Here is a 19,460-nt window from a genome sequence, read left to right as displayed (position 1 = left end):
GGCCTCCATAGATGTGTCAATGAATTTCACAGATTTACCACCTTCCAGCTAAAGAAATTCTTCCTCATCTCTGTTCTAAATGGACGTCCCTCTATTCTAAGGCTGTGCACTGTGGTGCTAGATTCCCCTACCTCAGAAAACACCCTCTGCATACCCACTTTAAATAGGCCTTTCTATGTTCAATATATTTCAATGAGATCTCCCCTAATTCTTCTAAACTCCAGCAAATACAGGGCCAAAGCCATAAAAAGTAAATAATATGTTAACTCTTTCAGGCCCGGAATCAATCTTGTGAATCTGCTCTGGACCCCCTTCAATGTCAGCATATCATTTCTTAGATTAGGGGCACAAAAATGCTCACAATACTCCAAGTGCAATCTGACCAATGCCTTATAAAGTTTTAGCATTTCAACTTTGCTTTTATATTCTAATCCTCACAAATGCAATGTTATCATTGCATTTTCTTTCTTTACCACTGACTGCAGTCCTGCACAAGGACTCCCAAGTCCCCTTGTACCTCTGATTTTTGAATTTTCTCCCCATTTAAAAAATTGTCTAAGCCTTCTTCCTTCTACCCAAGTGCATAATCTTCCCTACACTAAATTCCATTTTCCACTTCTTTGTCTATTCTCCCAATCTGTCTAAGTCCTTCTATAGTCTCCCTGCTTCTTCAACACTGCCTGCTGCTCCACTTACCATTGTATCATCTGCAAACTTACCCACAAAGACATCAATTCCGTCATCCAAATCATTGACATATAATGTGAAAACAAGGGTCCCAATGCTGACCTCTGTGAAACATAACTAGTGTGGTACCTTGTCAAAGGCCTTCTGAAAATCCAGGTAAACAACATCTACTGACTCTCCCTTGTCTATGTTGCCTGTAATTTTCCAACAGATTATCAGGCAAGATTTCCCCTTAAGGAAACCATGCTGACTTTGGCCTATTTTATCATATGCCTCCAAATTCCTTAAAAATTCATGCTTAATAATGGATTTCAATATTTTATCACAGAAGTCAGGCTGCCTGGCCTATAATTTATTTTATTCTGTCTCCCTCCCTTCTTAAACAGGGTTTAACGTCTGCAATTTTCTAATTCTCTGCAACCATTCCAGAATGTAATGATTCTTGAAAGATCACTACCAATACCTCCACAAAGTCTTCGGCTACACCTTTCAGACCCTGATGTGTGGTCCATCTGGTCCAGGGGACACCTACCTTCAAACCTTTCAGCTTCCCAAGCACCTTCTTCATAGTAATAGCAACTACATTCACTTCTTCCAGAGGCACTCTTGAACTTCTGGCATACATCTAGTGTCTTCCACAGTAAAGCCTGACACAAAATTTTATTTGCCATTTCTTTGTTCCCCTCCCCCCACCATTACTACTTCTGCAGTTTCATTTTCTAATAGGCTGATATCCACCTTTACCTCTCTCTTACTCTTTATATATATTTTTTAAAAACTTTTGTATCCCCTTTTAAATTATTGGCTAGCTTACTTTCATATTTAATCTTTTCTCGCCTTATGGCATTTTTAGTTGTTTCTGTTGGCTTTAAAAAGTTTCCCAATCCTCTAACTACCCACTAATTTTTGCAATATTATATGCCCTCTCTTTTAAGACCTTAAGACATAAAAGCAGAATTAGGCCACTTAGTTCATCAAGTCTGCTCTTCCATTTCATCATGGCTGATCCATTTCCTTCTCAACCCCATTCTCCTGCCTTCTCCTCAAAACATTTCACACCCTGACTAATCAAGAACCTATCAACCTTTGCCTTAAATTCTAATGACTTGGCTTCCACAGGTTCACCACTCTCTGGTTAAAGAAATTCCTCCTCAGCTTCATTCAAAATGGCTCTCCCCTCCCCAAGACACCGCCATCATAAGAAACATCCTTATATTTCTATCTACCTAGACCAGTGATTCCCAATGGGGGTGGAACCACCCCCTCCCAAGGGGTGGTTACATGTCCTAAAGGGATGCTAGGAAAAATAGTTGTTGGGGGGTGTTTAAGATTCCTGGGGGGGGATAAGCGACACCCTAACCTGAGGAACGATTCCTGACTGACTGTTGGTAGAGCAGGCACATCCCAAAAAAAGAGGCACAGGAACACAGGAAGAACCATAGCTCTGCAGGCGGTGAGCACCTGTTGTCACAACACCTCTGAAACTTGGCAATCTCATCCAAACTTACCAACCAAACAGGCATTATTGGCAATGCATAAATTAGCGACCATGGTGCCCAACAGTTACTTATGTTTTTACTCAGTTCCAGAAGATGAAAGAACCATTTGAAAAACATTGTACAATTAAGTCATTTGCCAGGAAAGCTAAAAATTTCCTTGATAGTGGTCTCATTGCCTCTTGTAACATTTCCAAGATGATAGCAAAGTGTGGAAAATCTCATACAACTGGTGAAAGATTAATAATGCCTGTTGTATCAGAAGTGTTCACCACTGTTCTCAAAATGGATACCAATTCCCCTTAGTAATAACCCTGTAGCTCATCATATTGACAAAATGTGTGAAGACATTGAGTATCACCTATGCACAGCGCCATAAAAAACAGAATTTGGGATACAACTGGATGAGTCAACTGTGTGAGACAACAAGGCATTGCTAATGCCAATGGTTTATCAAAAATTGAAAAGATTATGAAAAGATTCTCTTTGGTAAAAAGTTAAAAACAAAAATCACGGAGAATCAATCTACAATGAGTTCAAAATGTATATTGAGGATAAACATATTCTGATTAGGAACATGATTTCTTGTGCAACAAATGGAGAACTACATACGACAGTTCACCATGCTGGTTTAGTGGTAATTTATAGAAAAAAGAAATTCCAAGTCTGTTTGTAATCCATTGCATAATTCATCATCAACATCTCGCAGTCAAAAATCTCAGCCAGTGTCTTCTTTCAAACATGAGTTATGTAATATCTGCTATCAACAAAATTAAAGCTCATCCACTAAATAGCAGATTATTTTATCAGTTATGCCAAGATAACTATGAAGAGTTTGAAAGTTTGATTCTTCACACTGAAGTGTACTGGCTGTCAAAAGGCTGCTGCTTAAAATGTTTATTTGATATTTTTGACTCGATGGTTGAATTTTTGCTGTAAGTCGACAAGAGCTTGGGAAACAAGATTGAACTTCTACATGGAGAAGTGGCATACCTTGCCGATCTGTACGACGAAATGAACATTCTAAATATGAAACTGCAGGGTGAGGATTTCAATTTAATCCAGGCAAAAAGTGCAGTGTCCACTTTTATCAGAAAATTGGTATTATATAAGCAAAACATTGAACACTACAGCACAGTACAGACCCTTCAGCCCTCCATGTTGTGCCGACCCATATAATCATTAAAAAAAGTACTAAACCCACACTACTCCATAGCCCTCTATTTTTCTTTCATCCATGTGCCTGTCCAAGAGGCTCTTAAATACCCCTAACGTTTTAGCCTCCACCACCATCCCTGGCAAGTTATTCCAGGCACTCATGACCCTCTGTGTAAAAAACTTACCCCTGATGTCTCCCCTAAACTTCCCTCTCTTAATTTTGTACATATGAACTCTGGTGCCCTGGGAAACAGGTACTGACTACCCACCCTATCTATGCCTCTCATAATCTTGTAGACCTATATCAATTTCCCTCTCATTCTTCTACGCTCTAAAGAGAAAAGTCCCAGCTCTGCTAACCTTGCTTCATATGACTTGTTCTCCAAACCAGGCAACATCCTGGTAAATCTCCTCTGCACCCTCTCCATAGCTTCCACATCCTTCCTATAATGAGGTGACCAGAATTGAACACAATACTCTAAGTGCGGTCTCACCAGAGATTTGTAGAGTTGCAACATGACCTCTCTACTCTTGAACTCAATCCCCTTGTTTATGAAGCCTAGCATCCCATAGGCCTTCTTAACTACCCTATCAACCTGTGCAGCAACCTTGAAAGATGCATGGAGTTGAACCCCAAGGTCCCTTTGTTCATCCACACTCTTAAGTAACTGGCCATTAATCCTGTACTCAGTCTTTTGGTTTGTCCTTCCAAAATGCATCACCTCACACTTGTCCGAATTGAACTCCATCTGCCATTTTTCTGCCCAACTCTGCAGCCTGTCGATCATAGCTAATGCTCCTGTGATTTCTTCTCTCAATTCCCACAACAACCTGGGGTGTATCATATCTTGAAGCTTCTAATTTACATGGAGAAACATACCCCGGGGTCCTCAGAGAGGGAGGGAGAATGATGGTCCCAACTGGACGGATACAGTTAATTACAGGGAATGACTACAACCAAGAGCTAGGATAAGAGGCTCTGAGTGTGGGAGAGCGTTTTCCAGCATTAAAGGTTTACGAGTCCACCAAGCAAAACTGAAGTGCTATTCCATCCCAGTGGATGAAAATGAAATTACTTCACCAAGCACAGAAGATGTGGTCTTTTCAACCACTGATACACAAGCCACAGCGATTCGCTCTGGACAGAGTCATCATACTCCAGGTCAGACGAGAGATAACCCAGGTCAGGTTGCAGACCACACTACCCAGGTAGATCCTTCGCATGATGGCGGTGGTGAGGAGGTAGAGAAGAAGAGGAAGGTCAAGTGGCCAGCAATGGCAGATGAGAAGGCTTGGCGTGTGTTTGATGAGGATATCAGTATGATGTTGGAGAACACTCTCAGGGGAACATCAAAGAGAAAGTTGGAAGTGATGGGTGATATGATTTATAATGTTGGAAAGTACAGGTTTCGTTTAGTTGAAGAAAGCAAAGCCTACGCAGCAACCAAACAGGCGCCAGAAGGAGGTTAGTAGGTTGAGGAGAGAGCTTAGATCATTCAGACAGAGGTGGAAGGTAGCAAGTGAGGGTGACAAGCCAGGGCTTGCTGATCTCTGAGAGCAGTTTTGAATAAGGTTAGCATCATTTCGTCGTGCAGAATCACAGTGTAAAAAGAGAAAGAAGAGAGAGAAGGCAAGAAAGGCGTTCTTTGAGAACTCCCACCAGTTCACAAAGAAGTTGTTTGAACAAAATAAGAGCGGGCAGCTTAACATCTCTCAACAAGAACTTGAGGATCACCTGACAAGCTCTTACTCTAACGAACAGCGGGAGGCTCCTTTGCTTGACATTTCTGGCCTTGTGAAGCCTATGGAGCCAGGAGTGAAGTTCGATCTGTCAGAACCCAAACTGGCAGAAGTCGAACGGTTCATCAAAAAGGCAAGGTCAGGTTCAGTGCCAGGACCTAATGGAGTGCCGTATAAGGTGTTCAAGAAGTGTGAAGAGCTGAGGAAATACTTGTGGAGATTGTTAAAGATGGTGTGGAGACAAGGTTCCTTTGTCATGGAGTGAGGCTGAAGGAGTATACATCCCGAAGGAAGAGATTTCTATTACATTGAATCAATTCCGACCAATTTCACTCCTGAATGTAGAGGGGAAGATTATGTTTGGCATTCTAGCAGAAAGAATATCTTCATTTGTGATAGAGAATGGATTGGTAAATACATCTGTGTAGAAGGCAGGAATACCAGGCTTCCCGGGATGTCTTAAACATACTAGTACGATATGGCATACCATCCAGGAGTCGAAAAGGTTGAGAAGAAATCTGGCTGTAGTTTGGCTTGATCTTGCAAATGCGTATGGTTCCGTTCCCCATGTCTTGATTGAGTTTGCGATGGAATTCCTATAGATTCCTGCTAAGGCGAGGAACTTCGTTATGCAGTACTACAACAATTTCTGGATGAGGTTTTCCACTCAGCAGTTTATAGCTAGGTGGCAGAGCTTGGACATTGGTATCCCAATGGGATGTGCGATTTCACCCATCCTTTTTGTGTTAGCCATGGAGGTCACTGTGAGGGCTGCAGAATCAGTAGGACCAGGTGTCGCACTTGATGGCAGAGGGGAGTTGCCACCAATATGTGCGTTCATGGACGATCTCACCCTTTTGGGTCCTAGCACGGAGGCAGTGGAAAGTGTACTATCTGGACTCGAGGAGCTAATGGATTGGGGAAGAATGAAGTTCAAGACCAAGAAGTCAAGGAGCCTTGTTCTTAGGAGAGGAAAGCTGGTTGACTTTCATTTCACCCTTTGTGGAGAGGAGATTCCATCCATTCAGGACCAACCAGTTAAGAGCCTCGGGTGATGGTACACAGAGGAGCTGAGAGACACCAAGAGGGTTCAAGAGACAGGAGAACAGATCAGCAGAGGTCTGATATCTGTCGACAAGTTGAAGTTGTGGTGCTTGCAGTGCAGACTGATGCACAGATAATGTGGCCACTAACTGTCTATGAAGTGGCAATGTCCCATGTTGAGGCAATGGAACAGAAGATCAACAAGTACGTGAAGAAGTGGCTTGGAGTACCGAGCAGCATCACTAATATTGCAATCCACAGTAGCCAGACAAAGCTTACCATCCCAGTGCAATCCCTTGTTGAAGAGGTTAAGGTAGCCAAGGTAGGATTATTCTTGATGCTTCGAGACTCAAAAGACCCTGTCATCAAGAACATCCAGCCAGATGTGAGATCAGGCAGGAAGTGGTCAGCCCGGTCAGCAGTCGATGAGACTAGATTGAAGCACAAGGAGATGGTTGGGGCTACCCAGCTTGGCTGCCAGGGACTTGGATGGACAACCCACAAGTGGTGGTCATCTTCTACAGGTAAGGAGCATCGTGAGCTTGTAACACATGCAATACGAGAGGTAGAAGAGGAGAAGAGGTTAGCTAAAGCAGCTGGCCTGACCAAACAAGGGGCTTGGTCCTGTGGGAAAATGTTCAACAATGACATCTATCTTGGAATGTGCTGTGGCAGATGGAACCACTCCGCATTTCTTTTCTATATAGAGCAGTGTATGACCTGCTCCCAACACCTGTCAACCTCAGCACCTGGTATGAAGATGAGACAGACAGGTGTGCTGCTTGTGGCGAGAAGGGAACACTTCAGCATATTTTGAGTAAATGCAGAGTCAATCTGTCCAGTGACATGTACACTTGGAGACATAACAACGTTCTCAAAGTTGTAACAGAAGTGGTTGAGCAGACAGTACTGCAGCACAACTTATCTCATGCCACATGCTGCACAGAACATTGCATATCATTTGTGAAAGAAGGCTCTAAGTCAAGGGTATACAGTGCAGGCCCACGATCAAGCATACTTTCTTCAGCCAATGATTGGTGTATCAAAGCTGACCTGGATGGGAAAGGCAGTTTCCCAGAGCAAATAGCTCTCACCACATTGCATCCAGATATAATCGTCTGGTCTGACACTAAAGTGGTTATTGGTGAACTCACAGTCCCCTGGGAAGACAACATTGATGAAGCCCATGACCGCAAGTTAAACAAGTATGCAGAATTAAGATCAGAGTGCAGAGACAGAGGGTGGAAGGTCTCATGCTATCCATTCTAAGTAGGGTGCTGTGGCTTTATTGCATTCACTTTCCAGAAGTGGCTGTGTGACCTTGGCTTCACTAGAAGAGAGGTCAAGTCAACCAGCAGGGTTGTAACTGAGGCAGCAGAGACAGGATCATCATGGGTGTGAACTAAGTACGTCCAGAGGGATAGATAGTCGGATAGTGTATCCATCTTTTGTAAACTCTTCAGTAGCTGCATAGACACCTGAAGAGTAGACTATCTGTTGGATGGAAGCGACCAACAGCTCTGATGGAGGCAGATGCCAAGTTGTTAAGCTCATCAGTGGGAGGTGGTGCTTTAGCACTGCTGTCCCACCACCTTGAGGGAGTCTTGATCATAAGCAGACCGAAACTCCTGAAAACAGGTGGCAGATCAACTGATCATCCCACTGATGATAGCACAGGACAGTTAACATCTTAGTCCATGTGTATGTTCAATTCTAATTCTGGGAGAAGATTGGGAGAAGAATGTTCTCATAGTTTCCCTGCATGGAACATATGGCACTCTCTTTCACAGACAGTGATTTGCAAGAGTACCACTTGCCATATCCAGCGGGCAGCAGAGTGATAGGGCTTTGGCTCAATGGGCTGAGGCGATAACGAGGTGAGATTGTTCCACCTGGGTTAATTGCAGAAAGGAACTAGTACGTGTGTGAGGCCGGTTTTCTGTGCTTGGTGTCAGATGTGGGAGATCCTGGAGTCTCCCAGCCTCCCAGATGGCCATATCTGTACCCAGTGTGTTGAGCTGCAGCTCCAAAGGGACCGCATTAGTGAACTGGAGATGCAGCTCGATGACCTTCATCTGGTCAGGGGGAGCGAGGAGGTGACAGAGAGGAGTTACAGGCAGGTGGTCACACCGGGGCCACAGAAGACAGACAAGTGGGTCACAGTCAGGAGAGGTAAGGGGAAGAGTCAGGTACTAGAGAGTACTCCTGTGGCTGTACCCCTTGACAATAAGTACTCCTGTTTGAGTACTGCTGGGGGGGTACAGCCTACCTGGGGGAAGCAACAGTAGCCATCCCTCTGGCACAGAGTCCAGTCTTGTGGCTCAGAAGGGTAGGGAAAGGAAGAGGAAGGCAGTAGTGATAGGGGACTCTATAGTTAGAGGGTCAGACAGGCGATTCTGTGGACGCAGGAAAGAAACTCGGATGGTAGGTCCTGAAAAAAGACTACAGTGAGTTAGGAAGGAAGCTGAGAAGCAGGACCGCAAAGGTAGTAATCTTGGGTTTACTGCCTGTTCCAGGTGACAGTGAGTATAGGAATAGAATGAGGTGGAGGATAAATGAGTGGCTGAGGGATTGGAGCAGGGTGCAGGGTTTCAGATTTCTGGATCATTGGGACGGACCTCTTTTGGGGCAGGTGTGACCTGTACAAAAGGGATGAGTTGCACTTGAATATCCTTGTGGGGAAAGTTGCTAAGGCTACTGGGGAGAGTTTAAACTAGAATTTTTGGGGGTGGGAACCGAATTGAAGAGACTGGGGAAGAGGTGGTTGGCTCACAAATAGAGAAAGCTTGGAGACTGTGGGTGAAGGAGGATAGGCAGGTGATAGAGAAGGGACATGCTCAGATGGACGGTTTGAGATGTGTCTATTTTAATGCAAGGAGTTTTGTGAACTAAGTGGATGAGCTTAAGAGTGTATATCAGTACTTGCAGCAATGATGTGGTGGCCATTAGAGAGACTTGGATGGCTTAGGGGCAGGAATGGTTACTTCAAGTGCCGGGTTTTAGATGTTTCAGAAAGGACAGGGAGGGAGGCAAAAGTGGTGGGGACGTGGCACTGGTGATCAGAAATAGTGTCACGGCTGCAGAAAAGGTGGACATCATGGAGGGGTTATCTACGGAGTCTCTGTGGGTGGAGGTTAGGAACAGGAAGCAGTCAATAACTCTACTGGGTGTTTTTTATAGGCCACCCAACAGTAACACGGATATTGAGGAGCAGACAGGGAAACAGATCCTGCAAAGGTGTAATAATAAGAGTTCTCGTGATGGGAGATTTTAATATCCCAAATATCGACTGGCAGCTCCCTAGAGCGAGGAGTTTAGATGGGGTGGAGTTTGTTAGGTGTGTTCAGGAAGGTTTCTTGACACAATATGTAGATAAGCCTACGAGAGGAGAGACTGTACTTGATTTGGCATTGGGAAATGAACCTGGTCAGGTGTCAGATCTCACAGTGGGAGAGTATTTTGGAGATAGTGATCATGATAAGGTGCCACATAGGAGATTGGTGAGTAAAATCAGAGCTCATGGCATTGGGGGCAGGGTTTCAACATGGATAGAAAAATGGTTGGCAGATAGAAAGCAAAGGGTAGCAGTGAATGGGTGTTTCTCGGACTGGCTGGAGGTGACTAGTGGGGTACCACAGGGCTCTGTATTGGGACCACAGCTCTTTACGATTTATGTCAACGATTTAGATGAGGGCATTGAAAACTATATCAGCAATTTTGCTGATGATACTAAACTGGGTGGCAGTGTGACATGCGAAGAGGACGTTAGGAGAATACAGGGAGACTTGGATAGGCTGGGTGAGTGGGCAGATACTTGTCAGATGTCATTCAATGTGAATAAATGTGAAGTTATCCACTTTGGAAGCAGGAACAAGAGGGCAGAGTATTGTCTGAATGGTGTAGAGTTAGGTAAGGGAGAAATGCAAAGAGACCTAGGAGTCCTAGTTCATCAGTCAATGAAGGTGAATGAGCAAGTACAACAGGCAGTGAAGAGGACAAATGGAATGTTGGCCTTTATTACAAGGGGAATAGAGTACAAGAGCAAGGATGTCCTTTTGCATTTGTACAGGGCCCTGGTGAGACCACACCTGGAATATTGTGTACAGTTTTGGTCTCCAGGTTTAAGGAAGGACATTCTGGCAATTGAGGAAGTGCAGCGTAGATTCACTAGGTTGATTCCTGGGATGGCAGGGCTGTCTTACGCAGAGAGATTGGAGAGATTGGGCTTGTACACGCTGGAATTGAGGGATTGAGAGGGGATCTGATTGAAACGTTTAAGATAATTAAAGGATTTGATAGGATTGAGGTAGGAAATATGTTCCAGATGTTGGGAGAGTCCAGTACCAGAGGGCATGGATTGAGAATAAGAGGTCAGTTATTTAAAACAGAGTTGAGGAAGAGCTTCTTCTCCCAGAGAGTTGTGGAGGTGTGGAATGCACTGCCTCGGAAGACGGTGGAGGCCAATTCTCTGGATGCTTTCAAGAAGGAGCTAGATAGATATCTGATGGATAGGGGAATCAAGGGATATGGGGACAAGGCAGGGACTGGGTATTGATAGTGAATGATCAGCCATGATCTCAGAATGGTGGTGCAGACTCGAGGGGCCGAATGGTCTACTTCTGCACCTATTGTCTATTGTCTATAATTCTATCTCCTTTGCAATAGCATTGGAGAAAGATAGGAACAGATAAGTTAGAAAAGCAGTTAATTGGAGTCAAGGTAATTATGAGGCTATCAGGCAGGAAATTGGAAGCTTAAGTTGGGAACCGATGTTCTCAGGGAAAAGTACAGAAGAAATGTGGCAAATGTTCAGGGGATATTTGTGTGGAGTTCTGCATAGGTACATTCCAATGAGACAGGGAAGTTATGGTAGGGTACAGGAACCGTGGTGTACAAAGGCTGTAATAAATCTAGTTAAGAAAAGAAAAGTTTACAAAAGGTTCAGAGAGTTAGGTAATGTTAGGGATCTAGAAGATTATAACGCTAACAGGAAGGAGCTTAAAAAGGAAATTAGGAGAGCAAGAAAGGGCCATGAGAAGGCCCTGGCGGGCAGAATTAAGGAAAACCCCAAGGCATTCTACAAGTATGTGAAGAGCAAGAGGATAAAACGTAGAAGAATAGGACCTATCAAGTGTGACAGTGGGGAAGTATGTATGGAACCAGAGGAAATAGCAGGGGTACTTAATGAATACTTTACTTCAGTATTCACTACGGAAAAGGATCTTGGTGATTGTAGTGATGACTTGCTGCAGACTGAAAAGCTTAAGCATGTAGATATTAAGAAAGAAGATATGCTGGAGCTTTTGGAATGTATCAAGTTGGATAAGTCACTGGGACCGGATGAGATGTACCCCAGGCTACTGTGGGAGGTGAGGGAGGAGATTACTGAGCCTCTGGGGATGATCTTTGAATCATCAATGCAGACGGGAGAGGTTCTGGAGGATTTGAGTGTTGCTGATGTTGTTTCTTTATTCAAAAAAGGGAGTAGAGATAGCCCAGGAAATTATAGACCAGTGAGTCTTACTTCAGTGGTTGGTAAGTTGGAGTAGATCCCAAGATGCCGGATTTATGAACATTTGGAGAGGTATAATATGATTAGGAATAGTCAGTATGGCTTTGTCAAAGGCAGGTCGTGCCTTACAAACCTGACTGAACTTTTTGAGGATGTGACTAAACACATTGATGAAGGAAGAGCGGTAGATGTAGTGTATATGGATTTTAGCAATGCAAGACTTACTGAGAAAGGAAGGAGGCATGGGATCCAAGGGGACATTGCTTTGTGGATCCAGAACTGGCTTGCCCACAGTAGGCAAAGAGTGGTTGTAGACGGGTCATATTCTGCATGGAAGTCAGTGACCAGTGATGTTCCTTGGGGATCTACCTGTTCTGGGTCCGTACACTTTGTGATTTTTATAAATGACCTGGATGAGGAAGCGGAGGGATGGGTTAGTAAGTTTGCTGATGACACAAAGGTTGGAGGTGTTGTGGATAGTGTGGAGGGCTGTCAGAGCTTACAGCAGGACATTGATAGTTGCAAAACTGGGCTGAGAAGTGACAGATGGAGTTCAACCCAGATAAGTGTGAAGTGGTTAATTTTGGTAGGTCAAATATGATGGCAGAATATAGTATTAATGGTTAGACTCTTGGCAGTGTGGAGGATCAGAGGGATCTTGGGGTCTGAATCCATAGGACGCTCAAAACAGCTGTGCAGGTTGACACTGTGGTTAGGAAGGCATGCGGTGTACTGGCCTTCATTAATTGTGGAATTGAATTTAGGAGCCGAGAGGTAATGTTGCAGCTATATAGGACTCTGGTCAGACCCCACTTGGAGTACTGTGCTCAGTTCTGGTCGCCTCACTACAGGGAGGATGTGGAAGCCATACAAAGGGTGCAGAGGAGATTTACAAGGATGTTGCCTGGATAGGGGAGCATGCCTTATGAAAACAGGTTGAGTGAATTCGGCCTTTTTTCCTTGGAGCGATGGAGGATGAGAGGTGACCTGATAGAGGTGTATAAGATTATGAGAGGCATTGATCGTGTGAATAGTCAGAAGCTTTTTCCCAGGGCTGAAATAGAACCATTGAACATTACAGCACAGAAACAGGCCTTTTGGCCCTTCTTAGCTATTCCGAAACATTTTTCTGCCTAGTCCCACTGACCTGCACCTGGGCCATATCCCTCCAAACCTCTGACATCAATATACCTGTCCAAGTTTTTCTTAAATGTCAAAAGTGAGCCTGCATTCACCACTTCATCTCGCAGCTCATTCCACGCTCCTACCACTCTCTGCGTGAAGAAGCCCCCCTTAATGTTCCCTTTAAACTTTTCACCCTTCAGCCTTAACCCATGACCTGTTTTTTTCTTCCCTGGCCTCAGTGGAAAAAGCCTGCTTGCATTCACTCTATCTATACCCGTCATAATTTTATACACCTCTATCAAATCTCCCCTCATTCTTCTACACTCTAGGGAATAAAGTCCTAACCTATTCAACTTTTCTCTGTAAACTCAGTTTCTCAGTCCTGGCAACATCCTTGTAAACCTTCTCTGCATTCTTTCAACCTTATTAATATCCTTCCTGTAATTAGGTGACCAAAACTGTACACAATACTCCAAATTCGGTCTCACGAATGTCTTATACAACCTCACCATTACATACCAACTCTTATACTCAATACTTTGATTTATAAAGGCCTATGTACCAAAAGCTCTCTTTACAACCCTATCTACTTGTGACTAAATGGTTGCCACAAGAAGACACAAGTTTAAGGTGCCGGGGAGTAGGTACAGAGGTGATGTTGGGTAAGTTTTTTACTCAGAGAGTGGTGAGTGCATGGAATGGGCTGCTGGCAATGGTGGTGGAGGCAGATACGATAGGGTGTTTAAGAGACTTTTTGATAGATACATGGAGCTCAGAATAATAGAGGGATGTGGGGAAGTCTAGTAATTTCTAAGGTAGGGACATGTTCAGCACAACTTTGTGGGCTGAAGGGCCTGTATTGTGCTATAGGTTTTCTATGTTCTATGTTACACCTGCAGTCACTGAAGAAGGATTTTCAGAATTAATTCAAGGATTTGAATGATCTGGGAATTCCAGACTGCATAATTAACCCATTTCCTTGCAAGGTGGAAGAACAGGAAGAGAGTTTGCAAGAAGTTATCGAAATTCAGAATTATGAAGAAACAAAAGTGCTTTTCAAAAATGTCAGCTTTTATGGTATGTGGCTACACTGTCATTCAGAGCTTCCTGGTCTTTGGAGAAAAGCCAATCTGCTTTTCATTGCATTTCCAGCCTCCTACCTTGTTGAAAGAGTCTTTAGTGCAGTGAACCACATACTCACAAGAAATAGAAACTGGTTCTACATTGTTACACATGGCTTTTGCTGTCACAACCTCAACCACGTATTTCAAATCCTGCTAAAACCCATCAAGCTCAAGGATCACACTGATATTGAAGGTGCTGTACAGTGCATAGGTACTGTGTAAGTTAGGTTCAAAGACAAATAAAAACTTGAAGCAGAATCATTTTTCTCATGTTAACATATGGTAGACATAGTTGTTACACTATGGGGGTGGCAGAAAGCATATTGTGCCTAAAGAGAGATGCTGGCAAGTATGAATGTGCTTTTGGGGGCATTGGGAAGTATGAAAGTGCTTTAAAGGGGTGTTGGTATAAAAGAGGTTGGGAAACACTGAGCTCAGTCTTTCAAAATTTAATTGGTTTCAATGAGATCTCACGTTCTTTTAAATTCCAGTAAGTAAAGGCCCAGAGCCAACAACCACACCTTATAGGATAAGTCTTTCATTCCTGGAATCATTCTTGTAAACCTCCTCTGACCCCTCTCCAATGTTAGCACATCACTTCTTAAATAAGGGGCCAACAACTGCTCAGAATACTCCAAGTGAGGCCTCAGCATTACATCTTTGCTTTTATATTCTAGTTCTCTTGAAATGAATGCTAACATTGCATTTGCCTTCCTCATCATTGACTCAATCTGCATGTTAACCTTTAGGGAATCCTGCCCTCTCTTTTGCTTTTATGTTGGCATTGACTTCCCTTGTCAATCACGGTTGTGCCATCCTGCCTTTAGAACGCTTCCTCTTTTGATTTCATTTTTTACCAACAGAACATTGCCACCCCCTCTGTCTACCTGCCTGTCCTTTCAATACAGTGTGCATCCTTGGATGTTAAGATCCCAACTGTAATCTTCCTTCAGCAACAACTCAGTGATGCCCACAATGTCACACCTGCCAACCTCTAACTGTACAAGATCATCTACCATGTTCTGTCTACTGCTTGCATTTAAATAAAACACCTTCAGTCCTGTATCTGTCACCCTTTTCAATCTTGTCCCTCTTTTTCACTGCAACTCATCCCACTGACTGTAAATTTGCTCTGTCATCTGCCTGTTCTTCTTGACAGTCTCACCACACACTGTCTATCACTCTGGCTTCATCCCCCACCAAATTAGTTTTAACACTCCCCAACAGCTCTAGCAAATCTACCTTGCAAGGCCACTGGTTCCCTTCTGGTTCAGGTGTAAGCTGTCCCTTTTGTACAAGTCATACCTTAGCCAGGAGAGATTCAAATGATCCAGAAATCTGATACCTTACCCGCTGCATTCATCTGCCAAATCATTCTATTCTTATTTTCAATGGTGGGTCTCACAGGCAGCAATCCAGAGATTGCTACCCTGGAGGTCCTGCTTTTCAGCTTTATACCTCGCTGCCTAAGTTCTCCGTCTGGCACTTCCTTGCTTTTCCTACCAATGTTATTAGTGCCAATATGTATCAAAACTTCTGGCTGCTCACCCACCTCCTTTAGAATGTCATGAACCCAATCTGAGATGTCACTGACCCTGGAACCTGGGAGACAACATACCACCCCAGTGTCTCTATTGCATCCACAGTATCTCATATCTACTCCTCTAACTATGGAATCCTCTATCACTAATGCAGTCCTCTTCTCCTCTCCTTCACTTTTAAGCAACAGTGCCAGATTCAGAGCCAGAGATCCGGTTACTGTGGCTATCCCCTCAGTAGTTCATCCCTCACAATAGCATCCAAAACATGATACATTATTGAGATAAATGGCCATGGTGTTCTCTGTGCTGGCTGTCCTTTTACCTTCCCTCTCCAGACAGTCACCAATTTACCTGAATCCTGCAACTTAGAGGTGACTACCTCCTTAATTCTCCTATCACCTCCTCAGTTTCCCATTTGAGCCAAAGATTATTGAGTTGCAACTCCAGTTCCTTAATACATTCTGTAAAGAGCTACAGCTCGGAGCAGATGTGTTTATCCAGGAGGCTGGAAGTCTCCCAGAATTTCCACAGCTCACACAAAGAACAGCCCCTGGAGCCATTCTCACTGCTCTAACTATGCACTGACAGACAAATAATGAAGAATAAAGAGGAAGAAAGAAGAAGAAAAAATTCACTCAATACTTACATCGTCCAGGCCTGTTCTTGCCAAAGCCTCCCCAGTCTAATACTAGTCCACTCATTTAATGGCCACTCCACTTGTCCCTACCTTATGTTGTTGCTTTTATATTGCTTTTGACTTCTCTTGTCAGCCTAACCCAGTTTCATCATGCTCCCTTTAGAATACTTTGTCTTTTATGGAATGTATCTATCCTGTGCCTTGCAAATTGCTCCCATAAACTCCAGTTATTGCTGTTCTGCCGTCACCCCTGCTTGTGTTCCTATCCAATCAGGTTTGGCCAGTTCCTCTCTCATGCCCCCATAATTCTATTTACTCTACTGTAATATCAGCATTTATGATGTTGTTAAGGGATGAATTTTGGCCAGAACACCAAAATAACTTTGAAGTCTTCCCAAGAGATCTTTTATATTAACTGGAAAGAGCCAGCAGCACCCTTGTTTAACATATCATTTGAAAGATAGCACCTGCAATAGTGGAGAATCCCCAGGTTTCTATAGTCAAGCCTCTGGAACAACAGTAAATATACAAACTGTTACCAAATGGGACATGGTTGGCATGTAGATACGATTGGGAAGAGAGTGTAAGTAAGCCAGGATTCTACCCCAATGGTTCTCACTGATTAATAGAATGCAGGGACAGCACCCCATCATTGATTTTTCCCTTTGCATTCATTTTGATACCAAAGACTCTCTCTTTGATCCAACCAGTTCTGTAAACAACTGAATGGTTTATTTCTTCACTGACTAATATACTTACATAACAAATCACAAGATTAACTCCAAATTAGTTTGGTTAATCTTCAACCCAAGAACCTTGATTATAGAACATAGAACAGTACAGCACATTACAGGCCCTTCAGCCCACAATGTTGTGCCGACCCTCAAACCCTGCCTCCCATATAACCCCCCACCTTAAATTCCTCCATATATCTGTCTACTGGTCTCTTAAATTTCACTCGTGTATCTGCCTCCACCACTGACTCAGGCAGTGCATTCCACGCACCAACCATTATGTCTGGAAATAGCTAAAAGTTAATCAAAGAAGGTGAAGTGAGCGACGTAATGGTGTTTTAAGAATCAAGGTGAGGAAGAGGGTCTGAGGTTGTGCAACTTATGTATTCATGGTAATATATATAAAAATGCTGGAAATACTCAGCAGGTTAGGCTGCATCTGTGGGAGGAGAAACAGAGCTAAAATCTCACGTTGAAGATTCTTCCTCTGAACTGATATAAAATGGAGGGTGGGGGAGGAGGATATCTTGGATAGTCTGAAACCAGGGTGACAATGGGGATATGTTGTAGGGTTATCTGTGAATGGGAAAAGATGGGGAGCAAGAATATAGAGTAAAAGAAGTTCAATAAAAGAATGAAGGAATTGCAAAATGCACAGCAGGTCAGGCTGGGCACATCCACCACCCCAAGAGAAGTAAAAAAAAGAGAAAAAGAACAAACAAGCTAAGTGAATACCACAGATAAATAACTGATACTAACAGAAGTCAAGTTACCTGAAGTTGAGGAATTCAAGATTAAGTCTATAAATTGCAATACACCCCCTTTTCTTAGCAATTGTAGAAAAGGGGATGCAGTAACTGTTCACATTCAGTTATTGATCAGATAATGTGGTTTTCATTTTATCCTCTTAATTACATCAGTTTTAATCTTTGAGAGACATTGCCCTCCCCTGTAGTCTTTGCAACTAAATATGCTTTTGTTTCCTAACCAGTTCTGACAAAAGATCTTTGACCCAAAACATTAACTCTGTTTCTCTTCCCATAGATGTTGACCGTCCTACTGAGTATTTCCAACATCTTGTTTTTCCTTTTATTTTGACATGTTTTTAGGAGAATTGCTAGTGTTCTTACACTCAGTAAGATTAATAATAAATGTTTCCTCCAAAGGGAAAAGACTGAAACCAGATAACTTTGCATATACCCTAAAATTTATGTTTATAGAAGTTCAACTCTGATATAGGAATAATGCAACAGGGCAGGCATATTATCTAAGTCCTTTATAGCACCAACCATAATTGGTTGGTACTATAACTACTTCATGCTTACCCTTCTTTTGGCCTGTTTCGGAACTAACAGCAATCCTGATTTCACAGGCAGTTTGCTATCCAGTTGGTCGTGTCTAAGGCTGTTCTCAGCTTCTTTGTCATCTTCATCAGAGAGGTGGAAATATAACAAGACAAGTTCCAAATATGCCTGCCTTATCAGCCTACAAGATACACACAAAACATTATCCATTATTCCTTTTATAAGTAATGCTTGAATTCCTTATAACATGCAGGCACATCAAGCAATTATAAGTACTAATATTACAGCATGTTGAACTTACTGCAAAAGGTTTTGACAACAAAAGCAACAACATCTTGTTGCAAATTGTATAAAGCCCTAGTGACTGCATCAGGAATAATGTGTGCAAGTTTGATTACCTACCTACAAGGAGTAGCAAAGTTCAACTGGATTAATTCCTATGAAGGAAGATTTGTCAGATCAGATTAAATTAAGCAGACAGGATCTGTACACTTTTGAGTTTGGAATAATGAGGGATAATCCTATTGAAATGAATAAAAATTCTTAACAGGATTACTAGAGTTGATGCTGAGTTAATGCTTTCTATGGCGTTGAGTCGGGGGTCATGATGTTAAAAATAAAGGGTTACCCATTCAGGATAAAGATAAAAAGAAATTTCATCACCGAGAAGATGGAGAAACTTCAGAATTCATACCCAAAAGGTTCACTGAGGCTAAGTCAATAAGAATATTTAAGACAGTGTTACAAGGTTGGGGCAAGGGTGCTGGGAGAGGCCCCACGAACAGGACACAAACATGACTTTCTTAGGTTCAATAAAATACCATTTATTACTTGCTACATAGAGAACCAGGAAATCAAGGAGGACAAAGAGGAACACGAACCTCGGATTTGGAAACTAAGGACTTGGATCACCGCGGACCTTGGACTTGGATCATCGTGGCCATGACTGGGACCCTGGGGACTTGGACCGCCACGGACCTTGGACTTAAAGACAGGGAACTTGGACCGCCGCGGACCTTGGACCCGGAAACTGGGAAATTGGATCGCCGCGGACCTTGGACCCGGAGACTGGGAACTTGGATCGCCGCGGACCTTGGACCCGGAGACTGGGAACTTGGATCGCCGCGGAGCTTGGACCTGGACTCTGGAACTTGGATCGCCATGGACCTTGGACTTGGAAACTGGGAACTTGGATCGCTGCAACCAGAACGTGGACACCATGGATTGCCGCAACCAGAACGTGGACACCATGGATTGCCGCAGCCAGAAACATGGACACCATGGATTGCCGCAACCAGAACGTGGACACCATGGATCGCCGCAGCCAGAAACGTGGACACCATGGATCGCCGCAGCCA

The 19,460-nt window shown here is 43.4% G+C and overlaps 1 protein-coding gene across 1 annotated transcript in view; it reads right to left on the bottom strand.

Moving 5' to 3' along the window:
* LOC132403954 (cilia- and flagella-associated protein 54-like) overlaps positions 1–19,460 on the bottom strand; it is a 460,583-nt gene that overhangs the window by 67,394 nt on the left and 373,729 nt on the right. The window contains exon 60 of the mRNA XM_059987831.1: positions 18,124–18,283. Coding sequence (XP_059843814.1) covers positions 18,124–18,283 — 160 coding nt within the window. The remainder of the gene's footprint in view (positions 1–18,123; positions 18,284–19,460) is intronic.

This window comes from Hypanus sabinus, chromosome 13, assembly GCF_030144855.1.
Source record: "Hypanus sabinus isolate sHypSab1 chromosome 13, sHypSab1.hap1, whole genome shotgun sequence".
NCBI classification, from domain to species: Eukaryota; Metazoa; Chordata; class Chondrichthyes; order Myliobatiformes; family Dasyatidae; genus Hypanus; species Hypanus sabinus.
Note: the sequence above shows the minus strand (reverse complement) of the source record. Positions and strands in the feature narration are given on the sequence as shown.